Source organism: Panthera leo, chromosome D3 (assembly GCF_018350215.1).
Source record: "Panthera leo isolate Ple1 chromosome D3, P.leo_Ple1_pat1.1, whole genome shotgun sequence".
Classification (NCBI taxonomy): domain Eukaryota; kingdom Metazoa; phylum Chordata; class Mammalia; order Carnivora; family Felidae; genus Panthera; species Panthera leo.
The window spans coordinates 57,333,074-57,352,141 of record NC_056690.1 but is presented as its reverse complement, the minus strand read 5'-3'; the positions used below and the strand labels follow the sequence as shown (position 1 = coordinate 57,352,141).

Genomic DNA, 19,068 nt, shown 5'->3' with positions numbered 1-19,068 from the left:
AAAAAAAAAAAAATAGGGTTGAATATTGGGAAAGTTGACATTATTGTCATCTTCATGGGAAAAGGTCCTAGTATCTTCACCGGTTACACTGTATAGTTTATCTAACCAGACAAGCCAAAAACAAATCAGAAGTTGGTCTTTGTTATTGCCATCTCTTTCATATCTCTATTCTATTCCAAGACTTTGAAAAACATGAAAAGTGTGGGGCCACATCTTTAGATAGGCAAACAAGATTCTGCAGCGGATAGCATAGGTTTGTAAAGTCTGGTCATCTCTAACTCAGTATTTTAGTTTCTTGTAAGATCGTGTTACTAGTTTCCCCTCAAGAAAGATGTGAACTCAGAAATGGCTTTTAATTCATTGAACACTTAAACTGAATACTCAAATCTAGAGGACCAAATATAGCCTGCCTGTTTTTGTCTTAAAACCAGTAAGTGGCCACATTAATGGTGCACTGGATTATCATTCCTGACCAGAAGTTTCCTCCATCATTGAATGTGGATGCCACAAAGTACAGTGTTTCTGAATATGATGGTACAACTTTGAATAATTTAGATTTAATTCTAATAAAATTACGTTATGAAAATAGTACAAAAGATTATGTTCAACTAACTAAATTTTACCCATTTGTAAGACTCTTATTTGAGTCATACTTAATAATAAGCCACTTAACCTTGTAACCAGTAAAAATGTATTCTGGCCCATAATTGTTGAAATCTTTTCTGTTCTTTTTAGAAGGATGACTACTCCCACAGAATATAGTGAGTAGGGACATATTTTTGTCAAGATGAATTCGGTTATTTAAGGTCATGTAATTCAAAGCAGGAGAAAATCTAAACTGCCCATTTGGTCTCTCTAACATTTAGTCTGTTAGCTTGGGAAATATTTATTTCATGAACAAAAAATCCATAATTATTGAAGTGATGTTTCTTTCAACCTATTTTACGTTTTGTACTCTTGTTTCACAGTAACTTAATGATCGACTGTAAAGTCAACGTGGGTATTAAAACATTCAAATTCAAGATTTAGGGTACCATTTTAATGGTACCAGTTGCCATCTTACTTTATTTTATTTTTTAAAAAATGTTTATTTATTCTTGAGGGAGAGGGAGACAGAGCATGAGCGGGGGAGGGTCAGAGAGAGGGACACACAGAATCTGAAGCAGGCCCCAGGCTCCAAACTGTCAGCACAGAGCCTGATGGAGGGCTTGAACCCACACATCATGAGATCATGACTTCTGAGCCAAAGTCAGATGCTTAACCAATGAGCCACCCAGGCGTCCCATCTTACTTTAAATAAGCTTTATTTCAGGTAGTGTTTAATAGTTTTAGCAAAATTTAGTACAGATAGAGTTACAGAGATGCAGTTTTACAGACATGAGGATTCAGTGTATAAAACTATTAATTTGGGAATTGTGATAAGACTAGGAATCAAGGGTAAGTATTTTGGGCAGTTTGGTAAAAGTGCAAGGAAGCAGATTAATTATTGATTTTCTCTGCCTCTTGAGTCCTCTTTTTTCCTCACATGATCCATCTCCAGAAATTATAGAAACCTAGTGAGGTAAAGAATTGTGACTTTGGTAGTAGAATGAGAAGCTAGAGTTGAATATATTACATAAAGGTTAGTAGCCATGTTGTAGTTCTCAAACTGCTTCATTCAGATATTGAGAATGTTTGTCTAACTTAAATGAGGATATTTTAAGTAGATTTTTAAATTTTTTTATTTTTCAGCCAAACCAAACAGGAAGCTTACTTTTCTCTACCTAGCCAATGATGTCATTCAGAACAGCAAAAGGAAGGGGCCGGAGTTTACAAAAGATTTTGCGCCAGTTATAGTGGAGGCTTTTAAACATGTTTCAAGGTATGATAATTGTTTTGGGTACTTGGTAATGTTTTAAATGCATAATATGTCCTTTTGTTAAAATTTACTGTAAGCCATTCAAACAAAAAACAGAGAATGTATTTCTTTGAAATTTTCATTTGAAAAGACTTAACTATAAATGGCATTTGTAAATGTGTTAAATACTTTCTGTAAAGGAAAATTTTTGAACTGTCACAAAGTGGTAGGCTTTTGGAGTACTTGAATTAACAATTTTCCTTTAAGAGACCAAAAAAAGCAACTGCCATTTTGGAATGGACTTCATTAAGATTGAATGAGTATTGAATTGAAAATTTGTGTGCTTATAAAGCTGTCTGTTTTCCAGGTATTATTTCTGGATAAACGTTGTACCCTTTACTTGCATATAATTTGAAAGTTTTTTTAGTGTTTGGGTATATATGATAATACTTCAAAGTGTTTTGGAAGTACAGGAATTTATTTAGAATAATTATAAGCCTGTTGAAAAATTTTGCTACAGAAAAGTTCTAAGGGTAAAAGTTGGTGCTTTGGCTTATGCTCTTTTTAAATGCTTATTTCCAAACATACGCAAATATTTGGTAGATTTCTGGGTAAACATTATTGGGGTAGACTGTTAAATCAGTCTAAATTACAGAATTCAGTGGTAAGTGAAGATCTGTGTTGAATGATTTAAGGATGAAAATATGCTCACCACATGCCCAAAAACTTCAGTCATAGTGGATGCATTTTTTAAAAATTACAGTGTATGAAATACTACCATATGTTACTTTCTTAAATGAATATTATTTATCTTTCAATTTAGATACTATCTTACCATCTTTTCAGATGTTGCCATTTTTTAAGAGTTCAGTCCTAGTCCCTCTTCCTATGGTCATATTCTTCGCTTGACCTTTGGGTGATTTCATACACTGCATATATTTAGTTATTACACACCCTAATAACTCAATTAACTGTGAGATCAAGACCGGAGCCGAAGTTGGACGCTTAACTGACTGAGCCATCCAGGGGCCACTGGATGTGTTTTTAGACCTGTGTGTCTAATTGCCTAAGGAATTTCTAGTTGTATGCTTCCAGACATCTCCGATGGACTCTGTCTCATATTGAATTCACGTCACTGCGCCCTGTCAGACTTGCTCCTCCTTCAGGTTTCACCCAGTGAATGGCAACTCTGTCTATCTGGATGCCCATATGAGAAACTAGGTGTCATCTTAAACTTTCTTTGATAGTGTAATTTATAGTGTATCACATTCTCCTTTCTCTTTCACTCCCCTTATCCATGTAGTATATATAGTTCCCACAGTTTAGATTTTTTCCATAATGTCATTTCTATATAATTTGCAAGAACCTCTAGTGTTGTTTAATCCATTTAGGAAACTAGCCACAGTTGCAGAGCTGATCATAACACTCCCTTGCCTTTGAGTTCTCAAAACTTGATCCCAGAGATCAAGGCTGAAGTCCTGAGCAGGACTTAAGGTGATGATGCTTCTTCATGGCCCTGTCTACATCTTCAGACACATGTCTCACGTTCCTTCCACACACACACACGCTTTATAGTCCACAGTTGAAGCTAACTGAACCTCTTTAAATTCTTTCTCCCTTAAGGCTTTTATATATGTTGCCTCTCCCAAGGAATTCAATAAAATATTTCTTGACTGCCTACTGTGTGCTAGCCCTGACGATACAGTAGTGAATAAGATAAAGTTCTGTCCTAGTGGAGCTTACATTTCAGTTGATGACCAAAGTAGTAACTAGGTGGACAGATGAATATATATTATGCCAGTAGATAAGTAATGTGAAGATGCAAAGTAAGGAAGAACTAGAGAGTATGACAGTGCTCATGAGAACTTTATCTCATGAGATAAAGAGTGACTATTTTGGAGAGGTGGCATTTGAAGGAAAGGATAAAATGAGACACTTGAGCATCTAAAAGACAAGGATTCTAGGTAGAGGGAATACTTGGCAGAAACAATGAGACAGTTGTGTGCTGGGCATGTTTGAGCATCAGCAGGGAGAATTGTATGGCAGAAGGTATTAAGGGAATGTGGACTGAGAAGTAGCCAGAAAGCAGAACATATCTACCTTATGGTCTGGGATAAGGCTTTTTGGTTTTATTTTTGGTATGATTGATAGCTCTTAGCAGATTCAAGAGCATTATGATTTGATTTACAATAGTAGAGCATAGAGTGAAGAGTAAGAGCTGAGGACACCAATGAGAAGACTTTAAAAATCCAGACAAGAGGTAATAGCAGTTCAGTCTGCAGTGGTAGTGATGAAGGCAGTAGGACGTGGTTGGGAGTAGTCTGTTTGCCACTTCCTTGATGTTCCAGTCCTCAGATCTCAAATACCGCTTGCTCAGATACCTTTTCTAATCTCTCTTGAACTGGGCCAGATCTCTGCATGATGCTTCTCTTTAATACTTGGTTCTTTTTTGTGGCACTTGTAAATAACAGCTGCCATTAAAGCTCCATTTGTGTCTCCAGTGTCAAAGATAGTGCCTTGATCAATAAATATTTGTTAAATAAATTTAAAAATCACCTATTTGAAATCTTCTTGGCCTCATAATCAGCCGCCATTAAGTTAAGGGCATCTTCTCTATAAACACCTGTAGCTTGTACAAGCACTTTTTTTGGTAATTTTTTGTTTATTAAGATGTCTGGGAGCACCTGGCTGGCTTAGTTGACAGAGCGTGTGACTATTGATCTCAGGGTTGTAAGTTTGAGCCCTATGTTGGGTGTAGAGATTACCTAAAAATAAAATCTTAAACAAAAATGTCTGTAAACTTTTAAAGGAAGCTGGGAGTATGTCTGTCTTGATCACTTCACTGAACTTCTGATCGCATAGTCGTGCTCAGTAAAAATTTGGACTGCTTTTTCTCAGAGAATGAATGTCTGACTGTATTTTAAATCACCATTGCCTTTTCAGTAACACTGTTAATTGTTAATATTTTTATTTTTTCTTTAGTGAAACTGATGAAAGTTGTAAGAAGCACCTTGGAAGGGTATTATCTATTTGGGAAGAAAGGTCTGTTTATGAGAATGATGTGTTAGAACAACTTAAGCAAGCTCTGTGTAAGTGTGTAATCTTTTATCGTGATCTCTCCATTAAAATGTTTCCTTTCATTAAAACTTTTGATGTTCTTTCAATTCAGATGGCGATAAGAAGCCTAGGAAGCGAACTTATGAACAGATAAAGGTGGATGAAAATGAAAACTGTTCCTCTCTGGGATCTCCAAGTGAACCACCACAGGTAGAAGTTTTTCTCTGTTAAGGGAGTTGTGTTACTATTACTTCATGTGGCCACTAAGCTTTATTAATTTTGAGGTTTTACTAATATAAATGGACTTTTATTATAATTCTGAGTGCAAGAAAGAAGCCTTGTGAATATCTCTTCTGATTAACAGATTGCTTATGTTTATTATAGTATGTTGTATGTTTTATATTAGGCAGTTATATTTTACATAGAAAGAGGTTATCTGATTGCTAAGTATGATTAGGTCTGGTGAGATATCTGTCACTTAAATAGTTTCCTTTTAAATAAATAAAACATTGTATGATAAGACCCTTTGTTGTATGATTTAAGTACACTGAGAATGCCATTCTTAGAGATATACAACTGCCCTTTACTGTATTTTTGCTTTTAAACATGTAAAAATGAGTGTTATAGCAGCAAGCATGTACTCATACAGTTCTATGTAACTATATAGAACCATATAGTTCCATGGTAAAATAAGACAGATTAGAGTTATTATCTTAATACCCCATGTCCTCCCAGGTTGGTACAGTATAGCATTCCTTAGCCATCAAATGATTCCAGAAAAACATTTTTAACTTTTAATTATGTGGGCATTGAGTGTTAAAGCTTCCTCCTTCTATGTTTCAAACATATAGGAGGGACAGATAAAATTTAAAAGGAGAAAATGAAGACATAGCCATACTCATAAAACAAGGTAAATATCTTTGTGGACTAGAAATGGTACAGAAGCACAATTCAATATGTGGGCCAGAGCCTGGTTTTTCTGAGCTTTGGTCAGGAAACAGACATGGATTTCCAGAAATAAGTATCCTGTAGGGTAATAAGAACTCACAGTGCTCCATGGGAGTTGGAGGACTGGACCTGAATTCACTGCATGCAACCAGAGGCTGGTTGAAACTCTTTCCCCAGTGAAAGGAGCTAGAAAGAAAGATAGAACCAATCACTGCCTAGAACTTTGTGTGTATATTCATAGTAGTACTGGGGAGGCAGAAAGAATCTGACCAAGGTGCTCAGCTGGGACCTGAACCAAACTACCTGTTCACTCATTGATAGGAGGTACTGAAGCCCATATGATCACCAGGGACAAGAGCTTGAATAAAAAAGTAATAAGAACATAATGTTTTAAACAACCAAACCTTAAGGTGTATATTTTTTTCTATTTGGTAATAATTTAAGACAAAGCACTTTGTGCAACAAGCCCTTTTATGATTCCATGAACAGTATTTTATCTGAGTTTTAGATACAGAGTCTGATCCTTTTTTATTCTCCCTGATGACAGACTAACTCCAGTTGTACTTCTTAGGAGTATCTAGTACTTAAATAAAACACTGTTGCTTTTCATTTTATGATGACTATTTTCAGATTAGTTGTACTGCTTAATTTTCAGTGGTTCAGCTTTGTAGTTACCATTTTGTGTCATTCTTTATAAGAATGACTAAAATTTCTCTTCGTAGGATCCGCTTGAACTCATTTCATTCTCCTCTATTAGAAAGTTGTAGGCTAGTGTTGTTTTCAGACAACTGTGCTTTTTTGTCTGATCTTTGACCCAGCACTAGAAACTTAGAATTAACTCATGTGGGAATGTGAATGTGAGATGAAAGCATGCGTATCGGGACCATAAAGCCAGATGACTTTTCAGAACTTCAGAAAGCTTTAGAACTTTCTAGGACTGATTAAGAAATGACAATATAAAAGTTAATTGGGGCCCATGAGAAAAAAAGCTTCATGATAATCGTCATTGCTCTTAAGCTCACTTTCATTTGTAGGGGGAAGCTCACTTTCATTTGTAGGGGGGATGTATCTTATAACAAAATTATTTTGTAAAATATTAGAATTTTAAAAACATAGTAATGAATTAAAAGCATACATGGGATAGTATATTTATTAGGCGTCATTCATTGTTATCATGCTGGATCATCTACTGTGTGCTAGACCCCAGTGATAGCATTTTTTTTTTTTTGGTCAGAGAATAGCTTAAAGAAAAATCAGTAACTATCTATCAGTGTCATCTCAATGTATTCACAGAATTGGTTATATCCTATATTTTTCAAGTGTGTGTATAATTTCCTACTGTTCCAGGAACTAGTCTTAGAGATTAAAAAAAAAAAAAAAAAGGAGGTGGATGGGGATGGAAACCAGTAAAAATAAAATATTCGTTTTTCTTTGGAGTAAATTTATAAATATTATGAATTGTGAAATTATCAGCAAAGACTTGCCCTTTCTTCCTAATTATATCTTATATGAAAACAGTATAAGTAAATATTCTAATGATAAAATAATTTTTACATTGGTTAAGTGTTATATAAGTATTAGCCGTCAGATATATGGAATTTTGTGATCTCTTAATGATCTTATTAGCAAACTGTAGGATAGTTGAAGATAACCATATTTGAACATATTCCAAAACTACATTGCTTTTGTGCTTTAAGTACATCATTTAGAAATAGACTTTGTGAGACCCTTCTGTGTTGTAGTAGAACATGATTTGTATCCTCCTTCCCTCAATATCTAATATAGTATTAAAAATTCTCATGTATAATAATATAATGAATATGTCATATGTAAAACGTGTAACGTCTAGGTTGAAGTTATAGCCTGCTTTCCCTTCTACCACTGTATGTATTTGGCATATAAATCAACCATGTCACTTTCAGAGCCCAGTAATTATTTTTACACTGTCTCCATTGCTTGAGTATGACTTCTTCAAAGCTGAGGGCCATGTCTTATTTTAGTTTCCAATTTATATATTTCCAATGCCTAACATAGTATAGTTTCTTTTTCTTAATATATAAAAGAAATGGACTATCTTTAAAAGCAGTTTATACTTGAAACTTTAAACAAGTATATAGCCCGTAAGGATAAAGGAATATGAAATAAAATTGAGGTCTTTTGTGTTTGTTTAAGCTTCATTTATTTTGGTTCTAAAGTTGTGTAACTTTTTAGACTCTAGATCTTGTTAGAGCATTACAAGATCTAGAGAATGCAGCTTCAGGTGATGCAGCAGTTCATCAGAGGATAGCGTCTTTGCCTGTTGAAGTCCAAGAAGTATCCCTACTAGATAAAATAACAGGTAAGAAAAGAAAATGTGATCTGGAACTTTTTGGAAGTCAGGGTGAGGGAACGGCATATGGCATTGTTTTTGTTGTGTAATAATTCTATTATTCTGTGCTTTTCTTAGATAAAGAATCTGGAGAAAGGCTTTCTAAAATGGTAGAGGATGCTTGTATGTTGCTGGCAGATTACAATGGCAGATTGGCGGCTGAAATAGATGATAGGAAGCAACTCACTCGAATGTTAGCAGATTTTCTTCGTTGTCAAAAGGAAGCCCTTGCAGAGAAAGAGCATAAATTGGAAGTGCGTAACCTTTTCCTTCTTTAGTGCTTATTTGCTTAATTTATTTTTTGGTAGGAATTTCAAAATATTTCTGTTCCTGTACGTTTTGCATATTTTTAGACAGTGGCCCAGGTAAGCTTCTCCTTGCAGGAAAGGGCTTCTTTCTACTTGAACCAAGTCAACCTAAGTAAACTTAGAAATGTGGAATTACAGAAACGGGCTGCTTTTTAAAATTATTGATGTGAAATCCCAGTAATAGTAATTCATCATAAGAGTTTAAACTCTTCAAGAACAAAACTAGTGGGAAAATAGCAGTTAGTATGAAGTCTGGTGTCATCTATAGTAAATTATGGTTGGATTTATTGAATTCCTGTTTAGAGTACATGCAGGCTTTTAGGTATACAGTTAAGAAATAAAAAGAGTTTTTCTGGCATAGAATTTGTTGTGGGTATGCTAGTCCCCTCTCCCAGTCCCTGAACAATTCATCAGTTTTGTTCACAAAGTCAGTCTTCAAGTTACTCTTTTGTTCCATCCCTGATTCTGATGCTTAACATATTGCCACCTCACTCCTGGCTCATACACACCCTTAGGTAGAAAGTCGCTCCTTTAAATTAAATGGTGATTGCTACAGTTGATGAATCTGGAGGTGCAGGGTGAAAAAAGAAACATTCTCATATTTTCTTTGAGCAGAGTAGCTGTTGTTGGGTAGATGGGCCAGATTTGTTTTTGTTTTTGTTTTTTTTAAGAATCTTTTTTGACCAGTTCTTGTTTAAATTGTTTATTGCTGTAGCAATTTCCTATTGTAATTCGATGTAATAGAATTTCTAACTTGTCTGGATCCCTTTATTTAAACCGTCCTCTGTAAATTTGTAGGTCTGTTAGGATACTGCCTTTATTAAGTTGCTTTTAGTAGTGGTCTTGTTTTAGCAGTCTCTATGCCAAAGAGGATTGTCCCTTCTACTTGTGAGACCTGCTGTTTGATCAAGAGCTTTCCCACCCCAAATTCTCAGCTCTTCGTTTAGCATTACCCCTTTTCAGTGTGGAGCAAAGTTGTTAGCACCATGCTCCACCTTTAGAAAGGTTTCCCAATTGTACATAAAAAGGAAAAGGTAAACAGTTTTAAAAAGATACATGTGATACGTAACTTGCCAGTTTTGATCTTGTGATGCAACTTGTCTTAAACCTACTGTACTTGTTTTACTGTTAGCAGATTAAGGGTAAGTAATGTGCAATTCTTGTCTTTAGTCTTTTGGTATGGTTTCTTTAACTTCTATTGAGCTTCTGTTGCAGGTATTGGACATGGGCGTATCTTCTAACGATGTCATCATCATTAGCATATTCTTCCTGCTAAAAATAAATATCAAACTCCAAAGCCTGTATCGTCTCATGTTTTTGAAGATTTAAGACTGAAACTTTGCTTTTCTACTGTATGCTTTTTCACTTAAGTTGGTTATTTATTACTGGTTACAAAAATAGAATTTATGTTTGAAATGTAAGTGTAGGAATAGATCAGATGTCACCCTCCAGTTACCTCTTTTCCCAGTTCCTTTAAGCTAGATTGTGTAGTTGATAGTTCTGGTGATGAGGTTGATGATAACAGTAACAGTAACATTTACCATGTGTCAGGTGCTATTGTAAGCATGTCACATCTGTCAGCTCATGTAATCCTACATAGCAGGAAGATTTATCCCCACTTTACAGGTAAAGAAACTGAGGCACAGGGAAATTACATAACTTGCCCAAGGTCACAAAGAGATTGTAAATTGTTAAGAACCCAGGGACTCCGCCTCCAAAAGACACATTTGCTTCCAGGTTTTACTTAAAGAAATGTAAGATCAAAGCAAAAACTGAAACCCTATCCAGTTCTTTCTGCTTCCTCTCTCTTCAGAGGAATCTACTCTTCAGAGAAATCACTGTCTTAAAGTATTCTAGGAACGTTTTTGTTTTTCAGCGTGGATATTATCATAGTAAAAAGAGACGACCTAAATTATGCTAAACATGTTTTTACAAGTAAAAAAAAATTTAGATCTCTGATAAATCAGGAAGTCATTCCACAGAACCTCTGTAAATTATCATTTATAACTGATTTCTTTCTCAGAAGATTATGGAAATGATTTTAGATATTTAGACATTTTTTGTGTCAAGTAGGTGGCATCACTTTGAAGTTGAGACAGAGAGGTCAAGATTTATGCTTCCCATGTAAGCTGTGATGTCATCAAACAGTTTTCAGTTATCTGCATCTTTGAGCATCACCTGTCATTGACCAGGTATTGATGACTCATTGGTTTTTCGTTTTTTGGTTTTTTTTTTTCTTTAAATGGAACAAAAATTTAAAGTATCAGTTCAGGGACTGTCTATTTCATGTTTTTTAAGGAGGTTGCTGTTAAAGCATTTGTAATGAATGAAAAGATGAAGTGTTTTTAAAAATTTTGGGTATTATGAATCATTTTTGGAACTTTAGCTGGTTATTAAGCAGATTACTGTCTAAATGCACTATTAATCTAATTTGTATTTATAAAATACATGTCATAGATTGTTGTAGAAATCATATTTCACCATTTAGAAGTTAAAATTATTGCATTAACTTTTGTTCACCTAGCTTATTTTGGAAGGCATTCATGGATAGGAAACGTAAAGTGACATTTTGATTTTGATACTGTTGGAGAGGGAAAAATACAGAGATCAGAAATTCTTTCACATTCAGTAAGGTAATGTCTTTGATGCTCAATTTTGGATTCTTTTTCATGATGCAGTCAGTATAAGAAAACATGCTTTTATCAAATCCCTATCATGTCATTGTACACTGACAGTGTGCTAGGATTCCATAGAAAATTGTCTAGTTTATGGAGTAGTTTTACATAGAAAATTGGAAATCACAATTCGATTGATGGCTCTTAAATTGTAGTTCTAAAGTTTGGAAGTCAGGATGGACTTCATAGAGGACTGTGTTTATCTTTTGCAGTCTTACATCAGTATATTCTTATTTAGCTCATTTTTAAAAATGAGGCATAATATTAGTTGTATGAATGTTGTTTATTTAAGTCTGTCCCTCTTCTCATGGTGTTAGATTGCAGCCACTGAGTTGCTTTTATTAGTTTTGTGCATTATATATAGTGCTGCAGAGAACATCCCATCCTGGTGATCAGGCCTGTATAGTTGTGCAGGTATATCTGTGGGATTGATTCTTAGAAGCAGAATAAAATAATCTGGGTCCAAGGGAATGTATGTTTAAGTGTTGACCGTATACTCAAGCCCACCAAAGCGTTCTGCCGTTTTAATTTTTTAAATTTTTTTGTGCTGCATCTATTTATGTATGTATGTATGTGTGAATATAGTTGATGCAGTGTTATATTAGTTTCAGGTGTAAAGGCTCTGCCTTTTTTTTTTTTTTTTTTAATGTTTATTTCTGAGAGAAAGACAAGAGTGTGAGCGGGGGAGGGAGAGAGAGAGAGGGAGACACAGAATCCGGAGCAGGCTCCAGGCTCTGAGCTGAAGTCGGACACTTAACCAGCTGAGTTATCCAGGTGCCCCAGGTTCTGCCTTTTTAAACTCCGTATCGTAGGAGTACATCTTTTCCTGTGTAACCTAGCACTTACTATCGGTGATCTTTTAAATTTTTGCATATCTGATACTTTAAAAATTATTTTTTTGTTCACTCAGATTGGTCATCTTTTAAAAATATTTCTTGCCCGGCGCCTGGGTGGCTCAGTTGCTTGAGCATCTGACTCTTGATTTCAGGGTCGTGAGTTTGGGTCCTGTGATGGGCATGAAGCAGTGTCAGGCATGAAGCCTACTTAAAAAAAAAAAAAAAAAAAAAAAAAAATCTAGCCATTTTTTTCCATTTCAAATTTCCTATATCCTTTAACTACTTTTCTCTTTGGTTCTAAGTTTGTATGTTAATATTTGTCTTTGTTTTTGTAGATTTTGGGCTTTCTGGATATAGTTAAGGTGGTCTTCTTAATTCATTACTGTAAAAATACTTTGCTATTTTTCTTTGTTTTTTCCCCTAATATTTTTATCCATTAGGATTTTTTTTTGTTTATGATGTGACATAGAGATCTAATTGAAAGTGATAGTGAATGTCCCTTGTCATGTATTAATGATTAATCAATGACTCAGTCTGTCTCTTATTATGTTGTGAAGTGCCATTTCTGTTATACTTAATTCGTGTGTGTGTGTGTGTGTGTGTGTGTGTGTACACATGGGAATGTAGTTAGTCCCTTTTCTATTCTATTGGCCAATTTGTCTTACCCACCTTTACTTATGCAGATTTTTGTTTGTATTATTTTTGGTATTGTTTGTATCTATAATTTAAATAATGATTATTGTATACATGAATTTTTACTTTCTTTCCACTTTATACATATTTAATAGCTTTCATACTTGATATTTCTCATGCCATTTTGCTAAGTAGATGTTTCTTAATTTACTTGGCCTTTCACCTGTTTCTGAATGTACTGTTTACTCTTGTTATCCTTCCCCTCTATCTGCTAGATGGTATTTTCCTGGATTTTCAAAAGTATTTAATTTCATAAAACTTTATTTTCTCGGGCACCTGGGTGGCTCAGTTGATCAATTGTCCAACTCTTGATTTTAGCTCAGGTCGTTATCTCAAGGTTTGGGGGATTGAGCCCCCCGATGCTTAACCTAATTTTCATTTTTTAAATGCTTAAGAAAAATTTTGTTTTACCTGAGACATTTATTGTTTGTTTGTTTTTAATTTATTTATTGTGAGAGACAGCAACAGCGCAAGTGGGTGGAAGGGCTGAGAGAGGGAGAATCCCAAGAGGACTCTGCGTTGTCAGCACAGAGCCCAATGTGGGGCTCAGACTCATGTGAGATCGTGAGCTGAGCCAAAATCAAGAGTTGGACACTTAACCAACTGAGCCACCCAGCTGCGCTTTCCCTAAGATATTTAATGATTAGAAATTTCTAATATTAACTCTCTTACTATAGGAAATAATGTTTTAAATAGGACTGAAAATTTTAAATTAAAATTTTATTGCTGGAGGTGTTTACCTTCATGTAGCAGCTTGAGCTGCTGGTTGTAACAGTCCAAAGGATGGAGAGGAATGGTGGCAGTGGCAGTGTTTGACAGCCTGATTGAAGTTGCTGAGTGGATTACAATGGGGACAAATTTCAATAGGGAAACAGAGCTTAATTAGAAAGTTTTATATTGTGGATAATGTAGGCCTGAACCTTACTTGGTGATAGCACTGAGAAAATAAAGGAGTGGGCGGGATGGGAACAATTGAATCATAATTTAACTGCATCTGAGCATAGAGAGTAGAAGGAATCAGTGATAAATGAAATTTTGGAAACCATGGGGCAAATGAAACTGGCATTGACTAAAAGGATACTAAAATAAGGGACTAGTTTTGCTGAGGAGGATGATTTGGTTTTAGGCAGGTCAAATTTTTTTAACTTTTTCACTTTCATTTTTGTGCAGTGAGGTATATTATTTTTATTTTTTTCCCAGCTTTATTGAGATAACTGGCATATGAGTGAATTAAAGGGGTTTTTTTTTTTTTTTGGCTTTCTTAAAAAATTGAAATATAGTTGACACCAGAGTTTTTCTAGTTGTAAAAGTAGTACATGTTCCTCGTAGTTTAGAAACCATTCATAAGCACACACAGATGCCACCTAAAATCTCATTACCTCCTAAAGAACCATTGATAAGATTTGAGAGATGGAATCCCAGTGTATGCTATTTTATGTAGTCTTTTTTACACATTTACAGTAAACATTTTCTCATGATTATATTCTCATTATCTAAAATGAAGTATTTCCTTAACCAGCTATTTACTGTTTAGCGTTTGTTTTTTCCAGTTTCTTGTTATTAGAAAAACATGGTTTTGAATTGCACTTTAGGTAAATCCTTGCTTATTTTTGATAATTTTTTCTTTTTTTTAATGTTTGTTTATTTTTGAGAGACAGAGCACGGCTTGGGGAGGGGCAGAGAGAGAGGGAGATACAGAATCTAAGCAGGCTCCAGCTCTGAGCTGTCAGCACAGAGCCCGACATGGGACTTGAGCCCACGAACCGTGAGATCATGACCTGAGCTGAAGTTGGACGCTTAACCGACTGAGCTACCCAGACACTGTGATCATTTTTTCATAAAGTCCTAGATGTAGGGGGAAAAAATGAAAGCAGTGAGGCAAAGGTAATTTTAATGCTCAGTCTTCTAGAATTTAAGAAAACAAAATGATATTCTGTCTGGTGACAAAGGGAGGTGGAAGTGGAGACGTCTCAAGTGCATATTAATTGATAATAAATTCATAATGACACAACGTGTGTGAAGACAGTTGATAATAAGTATCAGAAACCCTTATTTTTACATAATGATTTTTTCTGCTCTTTTCCTTTTACCAGGTCATTTAAATTGCATAATGCTCTCAGAGTAGCTAGTTGGTAGGGCAAATTCTGGGAGCCATTAAAGTGATGGTACATTTTTTGCTTTTGTATTTTAAAAAACCGTAGTTGGGGCACCGGGGTGGCTCAGTCGGTAAGCATCCAACTCTTTGGCTCGGGTCATGACCTCATGGTTCCTGAATTTGAGCTCCACTCTAACAATGTCTCCCTGTGTCTCTGCCCCTCCTACACTTTCTCTCTCTCTCAAAATAAATTTAAAAACTTAAAAAACATGTGGTAAAATACACGTAAAATTGACCATCTTAACTATTTAAAAACATTTTTTAAAGTTTTATTTTTTGAAAGAGAGTGTGTAGAGGGAGGGAGAGAAAGGATCTTAAGCAGGCCACCATGCCCACCAGGGAGCTTGATGGTGGAGCTTGATCTCGTGATTGTGAGATCATGACCTGAGCTAAAATCAAGGGTCAAGGATGTTTAACCCACTGAGCCATCCAGGTGCCGTGACTGTCTTAACCATTTTTAAGTGTATGCTTCAGTAGTGTTAAATACATTCTCGTTGTTGGGCAGCGTATCTCCAGAATTCTTTCATCTTGCAAACTGAAACTCATACCCATTATGCAGCTCTTCATTCCCTACTGTCCCCAGCCCTGACAACCACCATTCTTTCTGTCTCTGAATTTGACTAGGTACCTAATATAAGTAGAATCATGCACTTTTTGTGATTGGCTTACTTCACTCAGCATAATGTACTCTAGGTTTATTGGTGTTGTAACGTGTGCCAGAACTTTCTTCCCTTTTAAGGCTGAAATACTCCATGGTATGTATATACCACATTTTGTTTTCCCATGTGTCTTTGGATACTTGGGTTGGTTCCACTTTATTGCTGTTGTGAATAATGCTGCTATGAACATGGGGTCTTAGCATGTATCTATTTTGAGTCCTTACTTTCAGGTCTTTTGGGTTTATACCCAGAAATGGTATTGCTGGATCATATGACAATTCTATTTTCAAATTTTTTGAGAAACTGATGTACCATAGCATACCATTCATAACAATTGCACCATTTTATGTTACTACCAAAAATGCACAGGGTTCTTATTTCCTCACATCCTTGACAGCACTTTTTATTTGGGTTTTTGTTGATAGTAGCCATCCTAATTGATTGGCTATTTGTTTATCATCTTGGAGAAATGTCTGTTCAAGTCCTTTGTCTATTTTTTAAATGGGCTGTTTGTTTCATCGTTGTTATAAAGGGATGATAGATAGATAGATAGATAGATAGATAGATATAGTCTAAAGTTGATACTTGTTATTAAAAAGAGTTTGGAGATAATTTAATGCACCAGTGCTGGAAATTATTCTAGAACATTTCCCAAAACACATTCTCTACTTGAATGTTTCTGATGTAAAGGGAACACACTGTTTTGAGAGCAGTCTTTTTCATTTTCTGGAAAACTGCTAGAACATATATACTTTTTTATCTTAACATTTTCACAAATGTATTTGCTCAAATATATATATATATATTTGTGTGTGTGTGTGTGTGTGTGTGTGTGTGTATACATACATACACATTTGTGCATTGGGGAAAATGGAAAATACCAAAAATCCAGAATGGAAGATAAAAACCAAAATCTGCTATTGATACTGAAAATGCATAATTTGAAATAATAGCCCCTTACTCTCTTCCCTTCCTTTCTATAGACCCAATTTTGTTTATAGGATCTTAGATCCTTTTATTGGTGTGTAAAGAATCCTATTTTTTTTGTGTTATTGCCATTCATGTATTATTTGTCATGAAAAAATTTATGTGAATAGCTATTTCTGTCAACTATGTCAAAATAAAGGACAGGATATAGCAGTCATGAAAAGTAACAAAAAGTCCTTGCATGTCTGAGAACAGCTTCCTTTTTTGCTCACCCATCACTGACTGCTTCACTGAATGTAGAATTCTTGGATCATGTCTTTTCTTTTTTTCTTTTGGCCTAGTTAATGTATTTTTGCTTTCTCTTGCACATTTAACACTTTGCCTACACATACATAGGATATTGGTCTTTTAATTTTGCCTGATGTTTGAGGGGTGCCTGGATGGCTCAGTTGGTTGGGTGTCCTGCTTTGGCTCAGGTCATGATCTCACAGTTCACGAGTTGGAGCCCCACATCAGGCTTTTGCTTCGGATTCTCTGTCTCCCTCTCTCTCTGCCTCCCCTCTTAAAAAATAAATCAACATTTAAAAAAGTAATTTTGTTTGATGTTGATGTTCCCTTTAATTGCAAAGATCTAAGTTGCCTTTTATTTTTGCTTCTGATTTTTTATGGTTTCTCCTTTTTTTTTAAGTTAAAAAAATTTTAATGTTTATTTTTGAGAGAGAGGGGATGGGGGATGGGCAGAGAGAGAGGGAGACACAGGATCTGAAGCAAGCTCCAGGCTCTGAGCTGTCAGCACAGAGCCCAATATAGGGCTTGAACCCATGGACTGTGAGATCATGACCTGAGCCAAAGTCAGACGCCAAAAAGACTGAGCCACCCAGGCACCCCTCTCTTTAACTTATGTGTATATTGAGTATTCTGAATCTTGACTTCATGTTTATCTTTTTTCATTTTTCCTCATGTCTGTAATCTTCCTTTAGTTTCCCTAGAGTGTTTAAAAAATATATGTTTTAGGGTTTATTTTTGAGAGAGAGAGTTAAGAGTGGGGTAGGGTCAGAGAGAGAGGGATACACAGAATCTGAAGCAGGCTCTAGGCTCTGAGCTGTCAGCACACAGCCTGACACAGGCTCGAACTCAAACAGGGAGATCAGACCTGAGCCGAAGTTGGATGCAGGTGCCCCATCCCTTGTATTTTTTTTAAATGTTCATTTTTGAGAGCGAGAGCATGCGTGCAAACTGGGGAGGGGCAGAGAGAGAGAGGGACAAAGGATCTGAAGCTGCCTCTGCACAGAGAGCCCAGAGCCTTGTGCGGGACTCGAGCTCACAAATAGACAAATAGTTAAAGTCTGACACTTAACCAACTGTGCCCCTCAGATGCTCCAAACTTTTTTTTTTTTTTTTTTTTGACTAGAGTATGTGGGAGAGGGGCACAGGAAGAGAGAGAGAATCCTAAGCAGGCTCCACACTCAGTGCAGAGCCTCACATGGGGCTTGATCCCATGACCCCAGAATCACAACCTGAGCCAATGTAAAAACTGGGTACTCAACTGACTGAGCCACCCAGGTGCCTCTTCCCTTGAGTTTGTTGTTTTTGTTATATTCTTCCTTACAGCCTGCTTGTCTGATGTTGGGAGTGGAGATTGTTTTCTCACCTTTTTATGGGACTCTGTTGAAACAAAGGGATTTATTACAGCTTTTACTTGGACAACTCACAGATCCTCCCATTCTGGGACAAGTCAGAAGGAAATCAGTCAGAGGAGATGGTAGTGCCAGAGTTTTGTGAGTTTGACAAGTCAGCCCAGATCTGGCTGGAACCTTACCTCTGTTTTGCCAGCACACCAACCGCAGCATTCAGTACTGATTTGGTTATTGCAGTCCCTGGATCATCATGGTATTGGGAGTCCCAGCAGGCACAGGTTCCCTGTTGAAGTGACCCATAGGAGAATCAAGTATAAATGTTCCTAACAAGTTAGTTACACCTCGAAAAGCTTGATACAATCTGCAGCAGTGTTTGGACCTATTTAATGTAAATGTAAAATACTGTTTAATTAGACACTAAGTTTTATAAACCTTAATGTGGTTTTTTTTGTTTATCTTTTTTTTTTTTTTTCTGCAATGAGTGCTTAAAGCTTTTGCTCTCCCTAGTTTTACATTACTTTTTCTAATCCATGGGTTTAGGAATTATGCAAGTAAATATGTGAAAGTGTATGTCTGATGAAAGCAATGGGCTCTGAGAAAGAATCTAAGCATCATTTCAGTAAACAACATGTAACTACAGTAAGACCTATAATGTGTCTTTATATTTCTTATTTTTAAAATAAAGAGTATTTAAGTAAGGTCCAGTAAATACAGTTTTTTACTACAGCATGAATAATTTATGGTATTTATTTCTGCTGTGTATAAGCTTTACTTCTAAGCTCTGAAGTATTTTTTTTTATGAGGTGTAATATTTTTGACAATGTAGCATCAGCATTTTTGATCATGTTAATTTTGGTACTACTTCATCACTTTATTTTTTTAAGTTTGTTAATTTTGAAAGGGGGGAGGGGCAGTGAGAGAGAGAGAGAGAGAGAGAGAGAGAGAGAGAGAATCCTAAGCAGGCTCTG

General features: G+C 35.7%; 1 protein-coding gene across 7 annotated transcripts in view; it reads left to right on the top strand.

The window, feature by feature from the left end:
* The window catches only part of RPRD1A (regulation of nuclear pre-mRNA domain containing 1A), a 69,780-nt gene that overhangs the window by 21,757 nt on the left and 28,955 nt on the right, over positions 1–19,068 (top strand). For 6 of the 7 annotated variants that reach the window (XR_006195034.1, XR_006195033.1, XR_006195032.1 and 3 more), the window contains exons 2-6: positions 1,732–1,861; positions 4,820–4,926; positions 5,007–5,104; positions 8,054–8,180; positions 8,289–8,464. Coding sequence is in view for 3 of the 7 variants with exons in the window: in XM_042909574.1 (XP_042765508.1) it covers positions 1,732–1,861; positions 4,820–4,926; positions 5,007–5,104; positions 8,054–8,180; positions 8,289–8,464 (638 nt within the window). In the remaining 4 variants the exon portion in view is untranslated. Of the gene's footprint in view, positions 1–1,731; positions 1,862–4,819; positions 4,927–5,006; positions 5,105–8,053; positions 8,181–8,288; positions 8,465–9,733; positions 11,766–19,068 lie in introns of those variants that run through there. The other variant, XM_042909575.1, reaches the window with a different exon arrangement.